General features: G+C 43.4%; 1 protein-coding gene across 1 annotated transcript in view; it reads left to right on the forward strand.

Annotated features, from left to right (window-relative positions):
• The window catches only part of LOC134585785 (protein unc-93 homolog A-like), a 137,178-nt gene that overhangs the window by 53,954 nt on the left and 61,767 nt on the right, over window positions 1-21,457 (forward strand). Inside the window, exons 4-5 of the mRNA XM_063441253.1 lie at window positions 13,001-13,230; window positions 13,620-13,757. Of these exons, the coding sequence (XP_063297323.1) occupies window positions 13,001-13,230; window positions 13,620-13,757 (368 nt within the window). The remainder of the gene's footprint in view (window positions 1-13,000; window positions 13,231-13,619; window positions 13,758-21,457) is intronic.

Raw genomic sequence — 21,457 nt, forward strand, 5'->3', positions numbered from 1 at the left:
AAGGATGGTTCACTCAGACCTTGCATCGATTACCGAGGTTTGAATAAAATAACCATCAGAAATGCCTATCCCATTCCTCTGATTACCGAGCTCTTTGACCGGCTAAAGGATTCTAAAATTTTCACCAAGTTGGATCTCAGAGGGGCATATAACTTGGTGAGAATCCAGCAAGGTCACGAGTGGAAGACAGCGTTTAATACCCGCTATGGTCATTATGAGTACACGGTCATGCCCTTTGGTCTTTGTAACGCACCTGCAGTTTTTCAAGATTTGATTAACGAAGTTCTTAGGGAATTCCAACATGATTGTGTTATTGTCTACCTGGATGACATACTCATACACTCTAGAGAGATTGAGACTCACCATAGACAAGTCAGAAGGGTGTTACACAAACTCCTGCAACACGGTTTATACTGTAAGTTGGAGAAATGCAGTTTTGACCAGACCCAGATAGACTTTCTGGGATACGTGATTTCTGGGGAGGGCTTTAAGATGGATCCTGACAAACTCCAGTCTATTCTAGATTGGCCATTGCCTAAGGGACTCAAGGCTATTCAGAGGTTTATTGGGTTCTCCAATTATTATAGGCGCTTCATTAAGGGTTACTCGTCTATTATTGCGCCCATTACCAATATGACCAAACAGGGGGCGGATACTAAGACGTGGTCTATTGAAGCTCTCACTGCTTTCAAGAATCTCAAAGAACTTTTTGCTTCTGCTCCAATTTTAGTCCATCCTGATACGACTTTGCCGTTTCTACTCGAGGTTGACGCCTCTGAGACAGGAGTAGGTGCGGTTCTGTCACAAAGGTTAGGGGTGGATAAACCACTACACCCGTGTGGTTTTTTTTCCAAGAAACTTTCTGGGCCTGAGAGCAGATATGACATCGGAGACAGGGAACTGTTAGCGGTCATTAAAGCCTTAAAGGAGTGGAGACATTTATTGGAGGGGACCTTACACCCTATTACTATTTTGACGGACCACAAAAACTTGTCCTATATTGGGGAGGCTAAGCGTCTGTCTTCTAGGCAAGCGCGTTGGTCCTTATTCCTGACTCACTTCAATTATGTGCTGACTTACAGACCTGGTTCTAAGAACTCTAAAGCCGATGCTTTATCTCGCCAATATGAACCCTCTACTATACCGGAACCGGTTCTTTCTTCTATAGTTCCAAAATGCAATATTGTTGCTAATACGAATCTCAGGATTCACTCCCCGTTACTGGCCAAGATCATTAAGCTGCAACATCTAGCACCTAAACAGACTCCTGCGGGTCGACATTTCGTTCCTCCCGCTCTTCAACTGGAACTGTTGCAGTGTCTCCATAACAGCAAGATGGCGGGACATCCTGGTTTTCGCAAAACATTTGCTTTGATCTCCAAAGACTTCTGGTGGCCTGCTTTACGTAAAGATACTAAAGATTTCATCACTGCTTGTGAGGTTTGTACTAAAACCAAACAACCCCATACACTCCCATGTGGATTCCTGCATCCCTTAGAGGTTCCAGAGAAACCTTGGTCCTGCTTGGCCATGGACTTTATTGTCGATCTGCCTACCTCTAAAAAACAGACTGTTATTCTCACCGTGGTTGACAGATTCACTAAGATGGCTCACTTCATTCCTCTGCCTAAACTACCGTCTTCTCCCGAATTGGCAGAGATATTCGCTAGGGAGATTTTTCGCCTACATGGGATACCCTCCCAAATTGTATCTGACAGAGGATCTCAATTTATTTCCCGATTTTGGAGGGCCTTCTGTTCACAACTATGTATCAAGTTGAACTTTTCTTCTGCCTATCATCCTCAGTCTAACGGAGCTGCTGAACGTACCAACCAGAAAATTGAACAATATTTACGATGTTTTGTTTCCGAACACCAGGACGATTGGGTCGGTTTGATTCCTTGGGCGGAGTTTGCACACAACAATCTCGTTTGCGATTCTACTCATTCAAGCCCCTTCTTCATGAATTATGGCTTTCATCCGTCTATTCTTCCTTCGGCTTCTCCTTCCCAGGGGGTGCCGTCGGTTGATGTTCATGTGGCCAATTTGAGGAAGTTGTGGGACCAAACTCGACAAATCCTTATACACAACTCTATGCTGGTTAAGAAACACGCTGATAAACGTAGAAGGGCGGCTCCAACCTTTGTTCCAGGTGATAAGGTATGGCTGAGCACAAGGAACATCCGTTTAAAAGTGCCCTCCATGAAGTTCGCTCCCCGTTATATTGGCCCTTACAGGGTGCTGACTCGAATCAATCCAGTTGCGTACCGTCTAGCTCTTCCTACTACCTTACGCATCCCTAACTCGTTTCATGTTTCATTGCTGAAACCACTTATATGCAACAGATTTTCCTCCACAATAGCCCCTCCTCGTTCTGTTCAGGTGGAGGGTCAGGAGGAGTATGAGGTTAACTCTATTGTTGATTCTCGAATCTCACGGGGAAAGGTTCAATATCTGGTCGATTGGAAGGGTTATGGTCCTGAAGAGAGGAGTTGGGTACCTCAAGAGGATGTTCATGCTCCTCGTCTCCGCAGGGCGTATCACTCCCGCTTCCCATCTCGTCCCGGTTCCTTCCGCCCGGTGGGCGTATCTGAGAGGGGGGGTACTGTCAGGGTACCTGAGGTCTCTACCTCCGAGAGAGGTAGAGACTTAGACGTTTATCCGTCCGGACGCCATGTTTCCTCTGTTCCTCGCGGTCGACCCGGTCACATAAACGCCGGCCGCGAGGGAGTTACTTCCTTATGTAGCATGGTGCCCGGAGACCGACGTCATGACGCCAATCCGGAACGACCTGTCACTCAATCCGTTGGAGACCAATCAGGACTCGTCGGAGGCGTGTCTATCCTCTCTAGCCAGGGTATTTAAACATGCTTCGCCCTGTTGCTCATTGCCCTGTCGTGGTTCTAGCCTGTCTAGTCACACAGTGCTCTGGTGTTTTTCAGTTTTCCTTTTGATTCCGACCCGGCTTGTTTGACTTACTCTGTTTACCTCTGTTATCCTTGACCCGGCTTGTTACTCGCTTACCTGTCCTCTCGTTCCCTCGACCTCGGCTTGTCTCTGACCATTCTCTATACTCTGTACGTTAGTCCGGCCATTCTAAGGTCCGGTATACGTATCCTGTACCTGTTTGTACTTTGCGTGTTGGATCCCTGCCCCGATCCTGACAGATGTATTGCCATTTAAAAGCTTTATTTGGGCATATTGGATTTTAAAAAACTTTTTCTGCCCCTTAAAATCCATGGGAAAATGTGTCTCTGCCCCTCCCCCTTTTTCCTGTCCTATTGTTTCTCCAGCAGGGCGTTGTCCCAGAGACACTGCCAGACCAGTTCAAACTGGCTGCTTTGTCACTCCTCAATCTCTCATCAGCCCTTGCTATTTTCTGACCCCACCCTTCCTTGTACTATAGGGCACTTTTAACATTAGACATATTGAGCGCTCAGATCCGAGCTATCTGGGGATTTGTTGGACATATATGTTAAACATTGTATTATAAGAGTTGTGTATTCTTATGTGGTTTTTGTAACAGTTTCTGACTTAGAGATATTTGAAGTTACCACAGCCACGTAAGTCAATTTTCTCCAGGATAAAGGAGAAGATAAACCGGCCGCACAGGCTAAATCTGTGAAACTGTTTTGGGCATGAAAGCTATGCTTGCAGTTGGTCAAATGTGACTTCCATAAAACTATTTAACCCCTGCTCTGATCTGTTAACCCCGATCAGTGCTATCCAGGTATGTATTTTGTGGGGTTATAATGTTGTTTTGGGGTGTTTCTGGACTTTGGGTAAAACTAGATATTTTCTGCCTGTGGTAATTGAGTTAGTCCATTGTGTTTGGTAATTGTATCACAGGCATAGGGGAAGGTTTGTTTACATTAGCTGGGAGCAGGGGCGTACCTAGAGCATTTGGCACCCGGGGCGGACCCTGAGTGTGGCACCCCCCCCCCCTCCCCATAATAAAAATGTAAGAAAACACCCACATTTTTTTCAATGTTTTCAATAATATTTATTGCACAAATTTGTAAACTGCTTGTAGCATTTGTAAAATGCGCCAGTTTTGTAGAAGGGGGAAGACCAGTGCTTTTGTAGAAAGGGGCTGGTGAGAACTGCCCTGCTCCTTTCTACAAAGCCCCTTGTCTCGCCCTTCATATAAAAACCCTGCACCCCGATCACATAAATTTCATACACTCCCTACACATAAAAACCCTGCACCCCGATCACATAAATTTCATTCACTCCCTACACATAAAAATCCTGCACACCCCTTAATAAAAAACCCTGCACACCCCCTTAATAAAAAACAAAAACGTGCACAACCCCTCTTAATAACAAAAAACCTGCACACCCCCCTTATAAAAACCCTGCACACCCCCTTAACAAAAAAACAAAAATCTGCAGTGCACATCCTCCCTTAATAAATAGAATACTGCAACCCCCTTAATAAAAAAAAAACCTGCACCCCCATTATTTAAACCTCCCCCTTTAATTCTTTAATCCACAGCCCCCTTTAATTAATCCACACCCCCCTTAATTAATACACCCCCCTTAATTAATCCACAACCCCCTTAATTAATACACCCCCATTAATTAATCCACAACCCCCTTAATTAATCCACAACCCCCATTAATTAATCCACACACCCCTTAATACACCCCCCTTAATTAATACACCCCCCTTAATAAATCCTCACTGCCCCTTAATTAATACACCCCCTTTAATTAATCCACACACCCCTTAATTAATACAGCCCCCTTAATTAATCCACACCCCCTTAAAACACCCCCTTAATTAATCCTCACTGCCTTAAATACACCCCCCTTAATTAATCCTCACTCCCCCTTAATTAATACAGCCCCCTTAATTAATCCACACACCCCTTAATTAATACACCCCCTTAATTAATCCTCACTCCCCCCTTAATTAATACACCCTCCTTAATTAATCCACACCCCCCTTAATTAATACAACCCCCTTAATTAATCCACCACCCTTAAAACACCCCCTTAATTAATCTTCACCCCCTTAATTAATACACCCCCCATAATTAATCCTCACTCCCCCTTAATTAATACACCCCCTTAATTAATCCTCACTCCCCCCTTAATTAATACACCCCCCTTAATTAATCCACACCCCCCTTAATTAATACACCCCCCTTAATTAATCCTCACTCCCCCCTTAATTAATACAGCCCCCTTAATTAATCCACACCGCCCTTAATTAATCCACCCCCTTAATTAATCCTCACTCCCCCCTTAATTAATCCACACCCCCTTAAAACACCCCCTTAATTAATCCTCACTGCCTTAAATACACCCCCCTTAATTAATCCTCACTCCCCCTTAATTAATACAGCCCCCTTAATTAATCCACACACCCCTTAATTAATACACCCCCTTAATTAATCCTCACTCCCCCCTTAATTAATACACCCTCCTTAATTAATCCACACCCCCCTTAATTAATACAACCCCCTTAATTAATCCACCACCCTTAAAACACCCCCTTAATTAATCTTCACCCCTTAATTAATACACCCCCCATAATTAATCCTCACTCCCCCTTAATTAATACAGCCCCCTTAATTAATCCACACCCCCCTTAATTAATACACCCCCTTAATTAATCCTCACTCCCCCCTTAATTAATACACCCCCCTTAATTAATCCACACCCCCCTTAATTAATACACCCCCCTTAATTAATCCTCACTCCCCCCTTAATTAATACAGCCCCCTTAATTAATCCACACCGCCCTTAATTAATCCACCCCCTTAATTAATCCTCACTCCCCCCTTAATTAATACGCCCCCCTTAATTAATCCACACCCCCTTTAATTTATACACCCCCCCTTAATTAATACACCCCTTTAATTAATCCACACCCCCTTAATTAATACACCCCCTTAATTAATACACCCCCCTAAATTAATACAGCCCCCTTAATTAATCCTCACTCCCCCCTTAATTAATACACCCCCCTTAATTAATCCTCACTCCCCCCTTAATTAATACAGCCCCCTTAATTAACCCACACTCCCTTAATTAATACACCCCCTTAATTAATCCATACCCCTCATAATACCCCCTTAATTAATCCTCACTCCCCCTTAATTAATACAGCCCCCTTAATTAATTCACACCCCCCTTAATACACCCCCTTAATTAATCCTCACTCCTTTAATTAAACCTCCCTCCCCTTTAATTCTTTAATGGCCATTATCCACCCCCCCCCCTTTAATTAATTTAGCCACATCACAAAAAATGACTACTTACATTTTGATGATGCCTTGACCGACTGGGTGCCTCACCGCCCGGATATTGGATCCTTCCGCTGGATAGTTCCGTGAAGGCGGGCTGACGGCGCTGCGCACGACGTCATCACGTTGCGCGATGCCGCGGCCCACAACACTCCTCCCCCTTCTCATCCTGGAAGTAAGTCCTGCCGGGCCGCAAAGGTGCTGCGGCTGTGCGCAGCCGCCGCAGCGTAATGATGGGGGGTGACACATGACACTGGGCGTCATGGCACCCCCCTAGTCAGTGGCACCCGGGGCGGGCCGCCCCCCCCGCCCCCCCCTTAGTACGCCACTGGCTGGGAGTGTCTAACTGTACAATACTGTGTTGATTGGCTGTTTTTACTTTGTGTCCTGAGCTCCACAAGGTTCACATGGGTGGTAACCTTGTGGGGAAAACTGTATGCCTTTGTGCTCATTAAACAGACCGGTTCTACCCTTCATGAAGTCTTGGCTCATGTTTGGGGGATTGGAGAACTACCTACACTTTGGGGATTGCTATAATCACTATGCTCCCCAGAGTACGCTCTTGTAAGAGCTTGTTCCTGTTCCTGTTTCGCTCTCTGGACTAAGGAGAGGTTCACCCACTGGAAGCTGGAGCCCGGTCGTGGGTCCAGGGTGGGTGGAGGACGGCAAAACCCCAACCAAGCTGCGGCGGTTCGTGGTGTTTGCGGTGGTTATGGTGTCTAGTGGAGTGCTTGGAGCCCTCGGGAAGCACTAGGAGCATCCGTCAAATGGAGGTACCCAGTTGGGGTGCCAGATGATCCGTTACACTGACATCCCACACATGCGCTCTAATAGTTGCACAGTAGTTTTTACCATGTGAGTTCTGAACTTTTCTTAAACATCCTGTAGCTTCTACCACAAGCTTAATGCAGAAGTTTTGGTGTCTATATCATGCCCATGCAGTCTCACTGCTCAGTTCCCTGCAATTTAGGAGTTATGTCACTTTATTTATGATTATGCAGCATTGGCCACATGTCCACTGGCTGTGACTGGCATGGCTTAATTTCCAATCAGATGTTAATTTACTTTAGCAGTTTTTATCTCTTGCTCTGTAAATTGAACTTTAATAACACGCAAGAGGCTCCTGCAAATTCTAACAAGCTATTAACAGTTCAGGAGATAAAATTCTAAATTAATCAGACTGTGCCATAAAGTAATTGTAAACAACAGATCTCACTTGACAGGAAGTGTTTAGGTAGACTGTGTAACTGACATGCAGTGAGGTATGACTAGGACTGCATAAAGAAAGTGATTTAACTCCTAAATTGCAGAGAAATGAGCAGTGAGACTGCAGCTACATGATCTATACACCCAAACTGCTTCATTAAAGGGACACTATTGTCACCAGAACAACTACAGCTTATTGTATGGTGAGTAGAATCATTATTTTCTGTCTTTTTGCAGCAAACCCTGTCTTTTCAGAAAAAATGCTATGTTTACATTACAACCTATTGATAATTCCACAGGTCACTCCTCAGGTGGCTGCTAGAGGTGCTTTCTGAGGCAGTGCTGCACAGCACTTCTATTCAGATTCTCTACCCTCTGCATGCAGACATTGAACTTTCCTCATAGAGAGGCATTGGTTCAATTTATCAATGCTGATTGACCAGGGCTGTGTTTGATTTTTCCTGGCTCTGCCACTGATCTGCTGTCAGCGGCAGAGGCAGCAGCTGCAGGCTTGAATACAAGTAAGATTTTACTATATTTCAGGGGGCAAGGGTAGGCCAGGGGGGCTAGATGGTGGTTTTCACACTATAAGATCGTATAAGTACATATACGTTTGTGTCCCTGACCCTATAGTGTTTCTTTAACAAGCGATTCATATGCACAATTCTTGCTTAGGCTCTAAAATCAAAGCTGGAAAGGTTGGGCTGGAATTTAAATGAGCTACACACCCCATTCAAAAAGCTTGTTTGTTCACAGGGTGAATTGGCATTTTATTTGCAATGTTTTTTTGTTAGTCACAGCTTTTTTGTTAGTCCAATGAAACAGGTGTATATAAAATAATTATTCTGTAACCTATGCAGTGAGCATAAGTAATGATGGTGTTTGGAGTGCCCTTTTAAGGTAAAAAGCTAATATATTTGTCATCTTTAACCACAAGATGTCACTGTGGTGTTGAGTTGTAGCAAATTAAAGCAATCTGCTAGTACTTTTACAAAAGGAATATGAGAACACTAAATGCACGCAAGAAACCATGGAGTCTGTTTTAATATATCTTATCTATCATTTGCATATTCATATATACAGGGCCAGATTAAGAGCCCATTGTGCCTGGTGCTGACAATTATGATGAGCCTAATTACAGAATGTTATCGACAGAAAACACTTTAACAGTCATGCCTTCATAGCGTCATGTATCTGGCTTAGCTAGTGCTGGAGAGAAACATAGGATGTAACTATAAGAAAACACATATGCTAATCTCTAGCTTTCATATTTTAAGTAAATCCATACCTCCTAAAAGCAGTGTCCTGTAAAGCAGTATGTCAGTGAGAGGTGTAAAAGGGTGGCCACTGATGTGAATCCAACCAGGACTGTCCGAAGGGACAAACATGCTCAAAAAGGGGAGTGTGTGCTGAAAGAATTATAAGGTCAGCCTGGCGTGAATGCATGTCAGGATGCCTGCTAATAATGAGGGCTGGCCAACTAAGGGCATACAATACAGGCAGCACCATGAGCTTGTCATGCGCCCACTCCAAGCTTTTTAAGGACTGTCTCCTAGCACTTGCTTGTTCACGTCTCTCCTTACCTTCTTACTAGCAGGCAGAAGCTCCTGGTATATAGTCTGGGACAGAGAAAAGGTATATGTAGTGAGTGTAGAAGAAATGGGACATGCCACATTTTAGAGAGACTGAAGCAGCAAGAGCATTTGCAAAGTGCACATAGGTTTGTTCCCCTACATCCCTCTTAAATTTCCATTCTTAAGCAAGAGCATGTGGAGAAGAAAGAATTAAAAAAAAAAAACACACACATGTACTCACTGACACAGACACACACACACACATACACACATATACACACTGACACAGACACACACATCCTCACTGACAGACACACACATATCCAAACTGACACAGACACACACATCCTCACTGACAGACACACACACATACTTGCTGACAGACACACACACTCACTAACAGACACACACATACTTGCTGACACACATACACACACACTTACACACACATACTTTTCATTATTGCTCCTTACCTTATGGAGCCGATGGGGGGAATCTCCATGGGGTCCTTCCAGCTCCTCACTGCTCCCGCGCACGGTTTAGTGATGCCGGGTGTCGGAATATGACGTCAAATTCCGGCGCCTGGCTTTACTTCAGTCGGCTGGATAATTGCTAGCAGAGTAGGCACCTGCAATATGGGGAAAGAAGATGTCTACTCTGCTATAACACTGAGTATGCACTCGTGGCTCACCGGGCCGCAAAGATGGTCCTTGTGGGCCGCATGCGGCCCACGGGACGCTAGTTTGACATGCTTGGACTACACCCTGTTTCAAATTATTATGCAAATTCTATTTAAGTGTCACAAAGATTAAATATTTTGTTTTTCAGTTTAACTCATGGATGGCATTGTGTCTCAGGGTTCTTTTGATCACTGAAAACAATCTCGGACACCTGTGATAATTAGATTGCCAGGTGAGCCCAATTTAAGGAAAAACTACTAAACAAGGGTGTTCCACATTATTAAGCAGAGCACCATTTTCATGCAATATGGGGAAGAAAAAGGATCTCTCTGCTGACGAAAAGAGTGAAATAGTTCAATGCCTTGGACGAGGTATGAAAACATTCGTTATTTCGCAAAAACATAAGCGTGATCATCGCACTGTTAAGAGATTTGTGGCTGATTCTGAGCACAGACGGGTTCGTGCAGATAAAGGCACATTGAGGAAGATTTCTGCCAGATGCATCAGATCAAGAGAGCAGCTGCTAAAATACCATTATATAGCAGCAAACAGATTATTTGAAGCTCCTGGTACCTCTGGAGTCCCACGGACATCAAGGTGTAGAGTCCTCCAGAGTCTTGCAACTGTGCATAAACCTTCTATTTGGCCACCACTAACCAATGCTAACAAGCAGAACAGCTGCATTGAGCAGAAAAATACATGAAGACTAATTTTCAAGCAGTCCTGTTCACTGATGAGTGCCGTGCAACCCTGGATGGTCCAGATGGATGGAGTAGTGGATGGTTGGTGGACGGCCACCCTGTTCCAACAAGGCTGCGACGTCAGCAAGGCGGTGGTGGAGTCATGTTTTGGGCCGGAATCATGGGAAGAGAGCTGGTCAGCCCCTTTAGGGTTCCTGAAGGTGTAAAGATGACCTCTGCAAAGTATGTGGAGTTTCCGACTGACCACTTTCTTCCCTGGTACAGAAGGAAGAACTATGCTTTCCATAATAAAATCATCTTCATGCCTGACAATGCACCATCTCATGCTGCAAAGAATACCTCTGCATCAATGGCTGCTATGGGGATAAAAGGAGAGAAAGTCATGTTGTTGCCTCCATCCTCCCCTGACCTCAATCCTATTGAGAACCTTTGGAGCATCCTCGAAGCAAAAGATCTATGAGGGTGGGAGGCAGTTTACATCCAAACAGCAGCTCTTGGAGGCTATTCTGATATCTTGCAAACAAATTCAAGCAGAAACTGTCCAAAAACTCACAAGTTCAATGGATGCAAGACTTGTGAAGCTCCTATCAAATAAGGGGTCCTATGTTAAAATGTAACGTGACTTGTTAAAATGTTTAAAAAGTTAAAATGTTGTTATAAGTTTGATTGAAATAGCTTTTGATTTCAGTAAATATGCTGCAAACACAACAAATGAAATGTTTCAGTTCTTTACAACCTATAAATTGTTTTGAAACTTACTGTGAGTAATAATTTGGAACAGTGCATTGTAAGTTTTTTATGTTTAAAAAAAATACTGTTATCATTAGGAGGTTTGTTCAATACAATTTGAATTCTACTCTTAATAGTTGATAACGTGAGAATTATGCTGACTGTTATTTACATCAATTATTTAGCTAAATGAGAAAAATATAATTTGCATAATAATTTGGAACAGGGTGTAATTTAGATCATGTATATAATTCACATCATAAATTGTATCTAAAACATTCCTAAAGATGGATTTTAGCTGTGGCGATTGTGTGAGAGTTAGGATCTATGGATTCTGCCATACTACATTCTCATTTGATGCTTGAAATAGTTATAATGTGATTTAGGATTTTTTATGCATTTTTCCAGGAGGTTACAGTTACCAATTTTCATGTCTCACCAATAAAATTAGAAATTTTGGCCAAAAAATTATTTTCATGTTACATGATTTTGCAAAGTTAAGAGTTTTCAAAGAAATTCTAATGAAAAGTTAAAGCTGTTTTCCTATTTTTTGCTAAATAACAGATGCATAAACAGGGACAGTGCAATACTGTTATGGTGAATTTGAGGCTTTTGTCAGGAGAACAGCATGGGTTGAGGGAGTGGGGGTCAAGAGAAAAATAAGTACTATTTTAAGTTCAAGTGCTAAATAAAGAGTAATTACCATGGGAACCAATAGAGTGATTCTCTAAATTTAGCCCATTGCACCCATAATAGCACCTATGTTTCCTCGTTAGGAAACTTTAATATTTAATCCAAGTCTTGTCACTCTTGATTATTAAAGGACCACTATCGTCACCCAGACCACTTCAGCTCAATGATGCCAGGTCCCCCTAGTTTTAACCCTGCAGCTAAATATATGTTTACACTGCAGGATTAATCCAGCATCTACTGTCTGCCTCCCTGACAGCCACTAGAGGCCGCATCAGCGATTTACACTGAGTAAATAGAACTTATTTGATGCTGGACGTCCTCACGGATTCCAGCGTCAAAGAAGATCCCCATAGGAAAGCATTGAGTAATGCTTTCCTATGGGCGGGTTTGAATGCACCCGTGCCTCTGGCCGTGCATGCGCATTCGGCTCCACTCGGGAGCTGACGTCGGCGGGGAAGGAGAGGTCACCAGTGCAAAGAGAGCCCGGCACTAGATTAAGGTAAGTGGCTGAAGGGGTTTTAGTCCCTTCAGCGCTGAGGGAGGGGGGGCCCAAGGGAGGAGGCCCCTACAAGAGCCTATAGTGCCAGGAAAACGTTTTTGTTTTTTTTATGTATATACATATATATGATGAGCAAACATTGTTAACTCTTGTAGCTTTTATTGAAGCTAAAAAAAAAGATAATTATTAGACTGCAACTGATAGCATCTTGTCCAAAATGTCCATGTGGAACTAATCTTTATCATAGCTTTTTGTTTTGCTTCTTCCTAACACTGCAAAAGGTTTCTTTTAAACTGTTAATTTCCTATTACATTTGTTCATATAAATTCCAGCAAAACTTACCAAAGTTATGCTTCAGGGCTATGTTTCTTTATCATCAAATTTTTATTATTTTCTTTAAAAATATTTTAAAATTTTTTGTAAAGAAACAAAAATCAGCAATTTGCTCATTATTATCTGTTACTTAGCTCACATCCACCCAGAGTCACTTTTTTTGCCAAGATATTTTATATATCAAAAGAGAAGTTAGCAAAGCAATGACACTTGGAATTTGATAGAGATATACATTATTGTTGTGGCTTAGTAGAATTCTCCTGTAACGGACTATTGAACCCAGTTAAATTAAATCCATATATTTCCATGATGTCTTTACATTTTTCAGGTACACACTCATTCCAACTTCCATGATTTTGGGATTTGGAGGAGCTCCCTTGTGGGCTGCAAAATGCACATACCTTACAGTGAGTGGAAATCGATATGCGGAGAAAGCAGGAAAGGTCGCAAAAGATATTGTCAATCAATATTTTGGACTTTTTTTTCTTATATTTCAATCATCTGGTGTATGGGGGAATCTGATCTCTTCATTAATATTTGGCCAAACACCAACTACAGGTAAGAGCTTAGTAGAGTATTCTGCCAATATACTTTTTTTGGTAAAATATTTTCAGTTTTCTCGTCATATATAGGTCAGACAAGAAATGTAACAGATACATTGACACTCTAAAATATACAGTGTTTGCATTTAAATAAATAAAGATCGAGAGGAGATATGTGATAATGAAGTGTTTATTATGTAAAAATAATCTGTGGTCTCTGGACACATCATAAACCAAATGACAGAAGGTCAAGAAGTTTATTAATGTCTCCAGAATCCCAAGGTGACATTTTCCCCTAACACGTTAAGTTTATTACTGACTATCTCTAGATACTTTTTTCAGATGTACAATGTATGAGTGTATATATAGTATAACTAACATGACATTTATTACTTCTCTGAATAGGTTACAACTTGAGTACTTCAAGCTATGAACATTGTGGGGCAAATGACTGTCCATATTTGAATATTACTAATGCAAATTCTACAAGTTCAACACAACCAACACAGAGCTTAAAATATACTCTTTTAGGAATATATACAGGTAAAAATTATATACAGTACCTCTTTATGAACATTGGTAACCATATGCAAAACTACAATGGGTAATAAGAGTGTGCCTAAAAAGTTTAAGAGACTATATGGTATTCCTTTATTGTGCAGTATTTGAACAGCATCTGCCAACTCTGACATTGTAGTCACGTATAAATAGATAAATGAAAAATAATCAAACATCCTTGTTCATTATTATTTGTTAGACATATATTAGCTTTTCTATGAATGCAGCATACATAAATGCCAACAGAATGTAAAAATAATGTCTTCATATGGGTATAATGCCAACCTACAGTAAGTACAAACAAACTAAACATTTGTATAATACACAGCATTGATGCCTCCTATTACAGCATGTAGGAATCCCCATAGTGTGTATTTTAAGCTTGCATTCTCTTTTTAGAGAAAATGCAGTATTTACAATACAGCCTAAGGACACCTCCAGTGGCCACTCCTCAGATGGCCACTGGAAGTGCTTCCTGGGTCAGTGCTGCACAGTGTGCTGCACTGACATTCAGTGTCTCCACGTTCTGCTTGGAGATGCTGAACTTTCCCCACAGAGATGCATTGATTCAATGTATCTCTACAGGGCCGCCATCAGAAATTCTGGGGCCCCTAACACAGCTCAAGGTCTGGGCCCCCGGGTGCCCGCCTCCAAGCCCGCCTCCAAATCCTGCCCACAGGAATACACACACACAGACACAAAAGGACACAGACAGACACACACAGAAAGATACACAAATACTGAAACAGACATACACACATACAGGCATACTGACACACATATGCTGAAACAGACACACACATGCATAAGGAGATACAGATACACACACACACACACACTGACGTAGATACATACTCGCATACTGACACACACACATAAATACTGACAGACATACATGCATTCTGACATACATAGACACATACATACTGATATACATACATACAGGCATACGCACACACATACATATATACATACATACATAGATATATACACACATACATACTGACAGACATACATACACAAACAGACATAGATAGATAGATAGATAGATAGATACACACATACATACTGATAGATATATACATATACATACACACATACTGACATACACACACAGACATACATACATGCATACTGACATACATCCACACATACATACTGATAGATATATACATACAGGCATACACACACACACACACATAGATATATACACACATACATACTGACAGACAGACATACATACATAGATACACACATACATACTGACAGATTTACATACATACATACTGACATACACACATACTGACAAACTGACATGCAGACACATACATACATTCTGATATACATACACACATACAGACATACACCTCATTTTTAAGCCACCCTCCTAATCCTTACCTTTAAGTTACAGGAGGGTGGCTGGGGATGATGGGAGCGGATGCCTCTTCTCTGCAGTCTCTCCCCTTCCCGTGCGGAGTAAGCTGGGAGGAAGTGACCAGACGTAACTTCCTCCCAGCAGCATTTGTGGTGCAGCCGAATGTTTTTTTTTAAAGGGGCCCGGTCACGCTATTACAGCGCTGACCGCCCCCTGAAGATATAAGGCTCATCGGGTGGCCCTAAATGCTCGGACCACCTGATAGGCCCTAGTGCAGATGCACCTGTGGCAGTTCACTCCACATGGGGCCCGGACGGCCGTCATGGTTGTCACCCCCTGATGGCGGCCCTGCATATCTCTGAGGATATGCTGATTAGCCAGTTAAGTATTTGGATCCACCCCCAGCCCATATCGTTGGCTGAGATAATCAGAATTGACAATCTCAGCATTGTAGGAAAACAGTGTATTGGCTGAGATTGTCAATTCTTATGATGTCAGGCAAAGAGGTGGTTTGCGGATGGAGCCAGCACCAGTGGACCCACGTGGCGCTGGAAATAGGTACATTTTTACTAGCTTTAAGGGGAGTAAGGGGAACCAGGGGGGATAATAGTTAGTTTAACACTACAGGGTCAAAAATGTTCATTTGTGTTCCAACCCTATATTGCTCCTTTAAGGTTTTTAGAGATCATCCCACAATATGATGTCTGAAAGCTATACAATGTTAAAGTTGATCTGAATGAAAAATCATGGGTACGTTTCAGTATATTTTACTTTGCTATCACATAGAGTTTTGTCAAATTGCATCCTAGCATCCTATACCTTTAATCCATTTTTAATCACTCTAGCAGTTTACAATCTTTATATCTTGCTCTTTCAGTAATACCATGACTGAACTATAGATATCTATGGAGCTACAGTCCTAAAACTTTATTGTAAATTCTTCTAGCAAACTACAGAAGTTCATTTTACCCCACTCCCCTTAGAATGTAACTTATTTGAGAGAGCCCTCAGCAGCTTCTGCTTCTGTTCATCCGACGTGTTTTGTTTCCAATTCTTGATTTCTGGTCCACCTATTTAAAAGTGCTGCAGCATTTGTTGGGTTTTAGAAATTATAGCAGTGATAACATTTGTCTCTTGTGTAGAATATTGCATACCTCTCCTGACAGACTCAAAAGTGTTGCACTAGCTGCACTAACTATAGAGCTGTTCTTGGTGTTAAACAATTGTCTGTGGTCAAGTGGAACCCCAATCCCTAATAGATATTTATATATGTTAAGCATATATATTTTCTACTGACTTTTTGTTATTTGATTTGCCATCATGAGTTATTACAATGTAAAAGCTAGTATTGTTTAGTTAAAACAGTTTGTATCACTATGAACTAGCCCACTAAAACTGTAGAATAAGTAAAACAACAATATAATTTATGACGAACTATGTAACTTTTCTTTACATAATATGATCGCTGACAGGGGAGGGCTGGCAGCCTTAGGCCCGGGGGGGCAAATCCAGTCAAGTTGCCCATTGCACCAAGAGGAGAGTAAAAACACCTTTCCCATGTGATTGAAAGTGTGTGTGGGGGGGGGGGGGGGGGGGAGGGGGGAGCAGTCACCTAAGCAGACAATCAATGACAGGCACACACACTTGCTGATTTGGCACACACTAAAAAACACACACTCACTGACAGGCACACGCACACACTCACTGACAGGCACACAGACACACAGAAAGACACATTGTTACAGGCATACTGACTCAGACAGACAGACATACTGACACACACAGGCATACTGGCTGACCCAGACAAATTGGCACACACACAGAGACATACTTGCACACAGACATACTGACACACACACACAGAGATACATACTGGTACTCACACAGACACACACACACACACACACACAGACAGACATACTGGCACACACATAGACAGACATACTGATGCACACACACAGACATACTGATGCGCACACACACAGACATACTGACATACTGACGCACACACACACACAGACATACTGACATACTGACTGACACAGACATACTGACACACACAGACATACTCATACACACAGACATACTCATACACACACACCCAAACTTTACACTTTTAAAACCAGTGGACAGGGGCTGAGTAAGGGGACAGGGCTGTAGTGGGGGACAGGGGGTGGTAGTGGAGGGTATAAGCTGTAATTGGTGGTTTAGGAAATGCACGGGGGGATAGGGGCTGAAGCAAGTTGATGGCTACAATTTGGGAAAGGGGCTGTGGTGTGGGTAATATGGGTTGCAATTGGGGGAGAGGAGCTGTAGTGGGGATGTCATGGGGCTGTGGTGGGGGGCATGGGGCTGAGGAAGGGGGCAGGAGCTGAGAGGGGGGAAAGGAGCAGGGAAAGGGTGGGACAGGGGCTGACCAAGGGGACAGGGGCTGAGGAGGGGGGACAGGGGCTGAGGTAGGGGACAGGGGCTGAGGAGGGGGGACAGGGGCTGAGGAGGGGGGACAGGGGCTGAGATAGGAGCTGACTAAGGGGACAGGGGCTGACAAAGGGGAGGTGGGGACAGGGGCTGAGGTGTGGACAGGGGCTGAGGTGTGGACAGGGGCTGAGGTGTGGACAGGGGCTGAGGTGGGGACAGGGGCTGAGGTGGGGACAGGGGCTGACTAAGGCTGAGGTGGGGACAGGGGCTGAGGTGGGGACAGGGGCTGAGATGGGGACAGGGGCTGCGATGGGGACAGGGGCTGCGATGGGGACAGGGGCTGAGGAGGGGACAGGGGCTGAGGAGGGGACAGGGGCTGACTAAGGGGACAGGGGCTGACTAGGGGGCAGGTGCTGAGGAGGGGGGACAGGGGCTGAGATAGGGGACAGGGGCTGAGGTAGGAGGACAGGGGCTAAGGGGACAGGGGCTGACAAAGGGGAGGTGGGGACAGGGGCTGAGGTGTGGACAGGGGCTGAGGTGTGGACAGGGGCTGAGGTGGGGACAGGTGCTGACTAAGGTTGAGGTGGGGACAGGGGCTGAGGTGGGGACAGGGGCTGAGGTGGGGACAGGGGCTGACTAAGGCGGAGGTGGGGACAGGGGCTGAGGTGGGGACAGGGGCTGAGATGGGGACAGGGGCTGCGATGGGGACAGGGGCTGAGGAGGGGACAGGGGCTGACTAGGGGGACAGGTGCTGAGGAGGGGGACAGGGGCTGAGGAGGGGGGGCAGGGGCTGAGATAGGGGACAGGGGCTGAGGTAGGAGCTGACTAAGGGGACAGGGGCTGACAAAGGGGAGGTGGGGACAGGGGCTGAGGTGTGGACAGGGGCTGAGGTGTGGACAGGGGCTGAGGTGTGGACAGGGGCTGAGGTGGGGACAGGGGCTGAGGTGGGGACAGGGGCTGACTAAGGCTGAGGTGGGGACAGGGGCTGAGATGGGGACAGGGGCTGAGGAGGGGGGACAGGGGCTGAGGAGAGGACAGGGGCTGAGGAGGGGGCAGGGGCTGACTAAGGGGACAGGGACTGAGGAGGGGGAGGGGCTGAGGAGGGGAATAAAAATAAAACTAAAGTGTATTTCCCCGCTCCCTGAGTCTTACCTTAGGCCAGTGAGGGGTGGACAGCAGCCAACAGGAGCAGCAACCAGCAGCAGCCAGTGAAGTCGTCCTCTCCTGATGATGTCAGGAGGAGGGGCCGTGACTTCCTCTGCTCTTCCCCCAGACTCCCCAGCGGTCCTGTGAGAAGAGCAGTGGAAGTCACGCCCCCTCCTCCTGACATCATCAGGAGAGGCCGGCCGACTCCACTGGCTGCAGGCTGCAGGAAGAGTGAGGGAAGTTGAAAAATCTGACTCCTCAGCCAGAAGCAGGGGATTCAGATTTTTCCTTTTTTGCTGGGTGTGGGCGGCCCTGGGTTTAGGGCGGCCTGGGGGGCAATTGCCTCCCTGCCCCCCTTCCCAGCCCGCCCCTGATCGCTGATTTAGAAAGAAAATAAAAACCTAAACATAGATTTAATCAAGAACCACTAGGTGGCATAAAAGGAAAATCAAATACATAATCTGAAATGGGTAAGAGGATTTCCACTGTCTGTCACTTTTACTTAAAATATCATCGTTGTAATACAATTTACCAGTTTGAAACACTAATATTTGAGTTCAGCGAAGTCTCCCGAGTAAAACAGTACCCCCTATGTACAGGTTTTATGGTGTCTTGGAGAGTTACAGGGTCAAATATAGTGCCTGCGAATTCAATTCTCTGCACTTTCTCCCTGTGTTGTCAGGCATGTCAATCACATTTTAATTAATCAAATCACATAATTACGTTAAAAGATTATTTAAATATACACATAGAATTTTAATATATATGCATTTATAGGTATTTAAATTCTACGTGTATAGTAATGTAATCTTTTATGTAATTATATGTATTTATCTATATATATATATATTTGCGGTTATTTGTATTTTATATATAGATAGATATATATATAGAATGTCATTCTAAGTGTATTTTGTTACCGATATATATATATTAATAACAAAATACAGTTAGAATGAAATTACATATGCATATATAATTTATATTAAATTTTGTTTCAATATTTTATTTATTTATTTTATTATTTTATTTATTTATTATTTTAATTATACGTATTTATATATAATATATATATGTACATTTATTATATATATAATATATATACATATTATATATATGTAACGTCATTCTAAGTGTATTTTAATATTAATATATATACTTATATTAATATTAAAATACACTTTGTATGACGTTACATATATATAATATATATATATATTTAATTTATTTTTACACTTGTCTATTTTTTTTTTTTTTTTACTTTCCCACCAGCAGGGGGACTGTCTGATATTTCAAACAGTCCCCCTGCTGGCAGATCCATAGCCAGCTATAGGGGTCCATGTGATCGCTCTTTGAGAGCGATCACATGGCCCCCGGGGGCCTCATTTGCCAGAGGGGGGCTGCCTGGGCTCTCAGGCAGCCCCCCCAGAAGAGGATCGCGGCGGAGGTGAGTACACCTCTCCTCCTGGGGGATTAAGCCGTTACGACGTACCATGCCGCCGCAACGGCTTTAAAGCCCATTTAATGCGGGACGGCATGGTACGTCGTTACGGCGTTAAGGGGTTAACCAAGGGGAAAAACGTATTGTCAATGTTACAGACTAAAATGATAAATCTAGCTTCTGGGTCCAATTCCACGTGTATGATATCAAATTTAAGGTCTTTATTAACTATAATTGCCACCCCTCTTTTTTTTTGTCTGGAAAAGAAGCCTGAATAATAGTTGGATACTTATCCCCACCCCATCTTTGTCGGGTATCTTTTAGCCAATGTGTTTCCTGTAAAAAAACTACCTGTTTATTATGTTCCACCAATGAGTTATATAATCTATATCTTTTTCTATTAGTATTGAGCCCCTGGGCATTTAAAGATAAGAACTTCAACATTTAGCTACTTCATAAATGACATTAATAGACCTCCTGCTTTAAAAACAAACAAAAAAAACTGGGCTACACAGAGGTTCAACACCATCTCACCACCTACTGTAAAAAAAAAAAAAAAAAACAATAATACTATTGTATCCATAAGAGGCCTGTTACAGAAACACTAGTTTTAATTGTGTACCTTTAATTACTTGGGAGCAGCGTCTCAACCTTTTAACTGGCACTTCGAATACCGTCGAAGTGCCGAAGCCGTCGAAGTCACCGAGGTAGTCGAAGCGGCCGCCATTACAGTCGAACACGTGGCGGCGGCGATTTTAATACAGTCGAATGCGGTCAGCGGTAACCTGTACCTTCCCCGATCCTTCGACACCACAGCCGGAGACTAAGTCCCGGTCGAACATTCAAAACAACCGTTCGAAGGGAACTTTGTCGTCTTTTTCATGGGAATAGATCACCACACGACTAGCGACCGCCGCGGAAGTTTAAAACGCATTTACTTCGACACTTCCACAAAAGCCGAAGTGCGTTCGAATATTCGAACACCGGCTTCGGATGGAACTTTACCAATTTTCCGGCTAAACATCGACCGACCACACAGCCTGAATCTGTGGAACTGTTTCTGGGCTTGCAAACAGGCGTGCGGTCGGTCCAAAGAGACTTTTTAATATCTCTGGAACTACTGGACGGATTCCCACGAAATTTGAGTATGTTGTTCCACCATTTATGTTGTTCACAAAAATATAAGTTTTATTAATGTACTAGATAAAATGAGAAAGTTATAAAAATGTATAAAAGTGTATACGTTTTAGCTTGGAGATAATTGAGTAGATACAGTAGGAAACTCAATTATCTCCCAAGCAGAGG

Source organism: Pelobates fuscus, chromosome 2, assembly GCF_036172605.1.
Source record: "Pelobates fuscus isolate aPelFus1 chromosome 2, aPelFus1.pri, whole genome shotgun sequence".
NCBI lineage: Eukaryota > Metazoa > Chordata > Amphibia > Anura > Pelobatidae > Pelobates > Pelobates fuscus.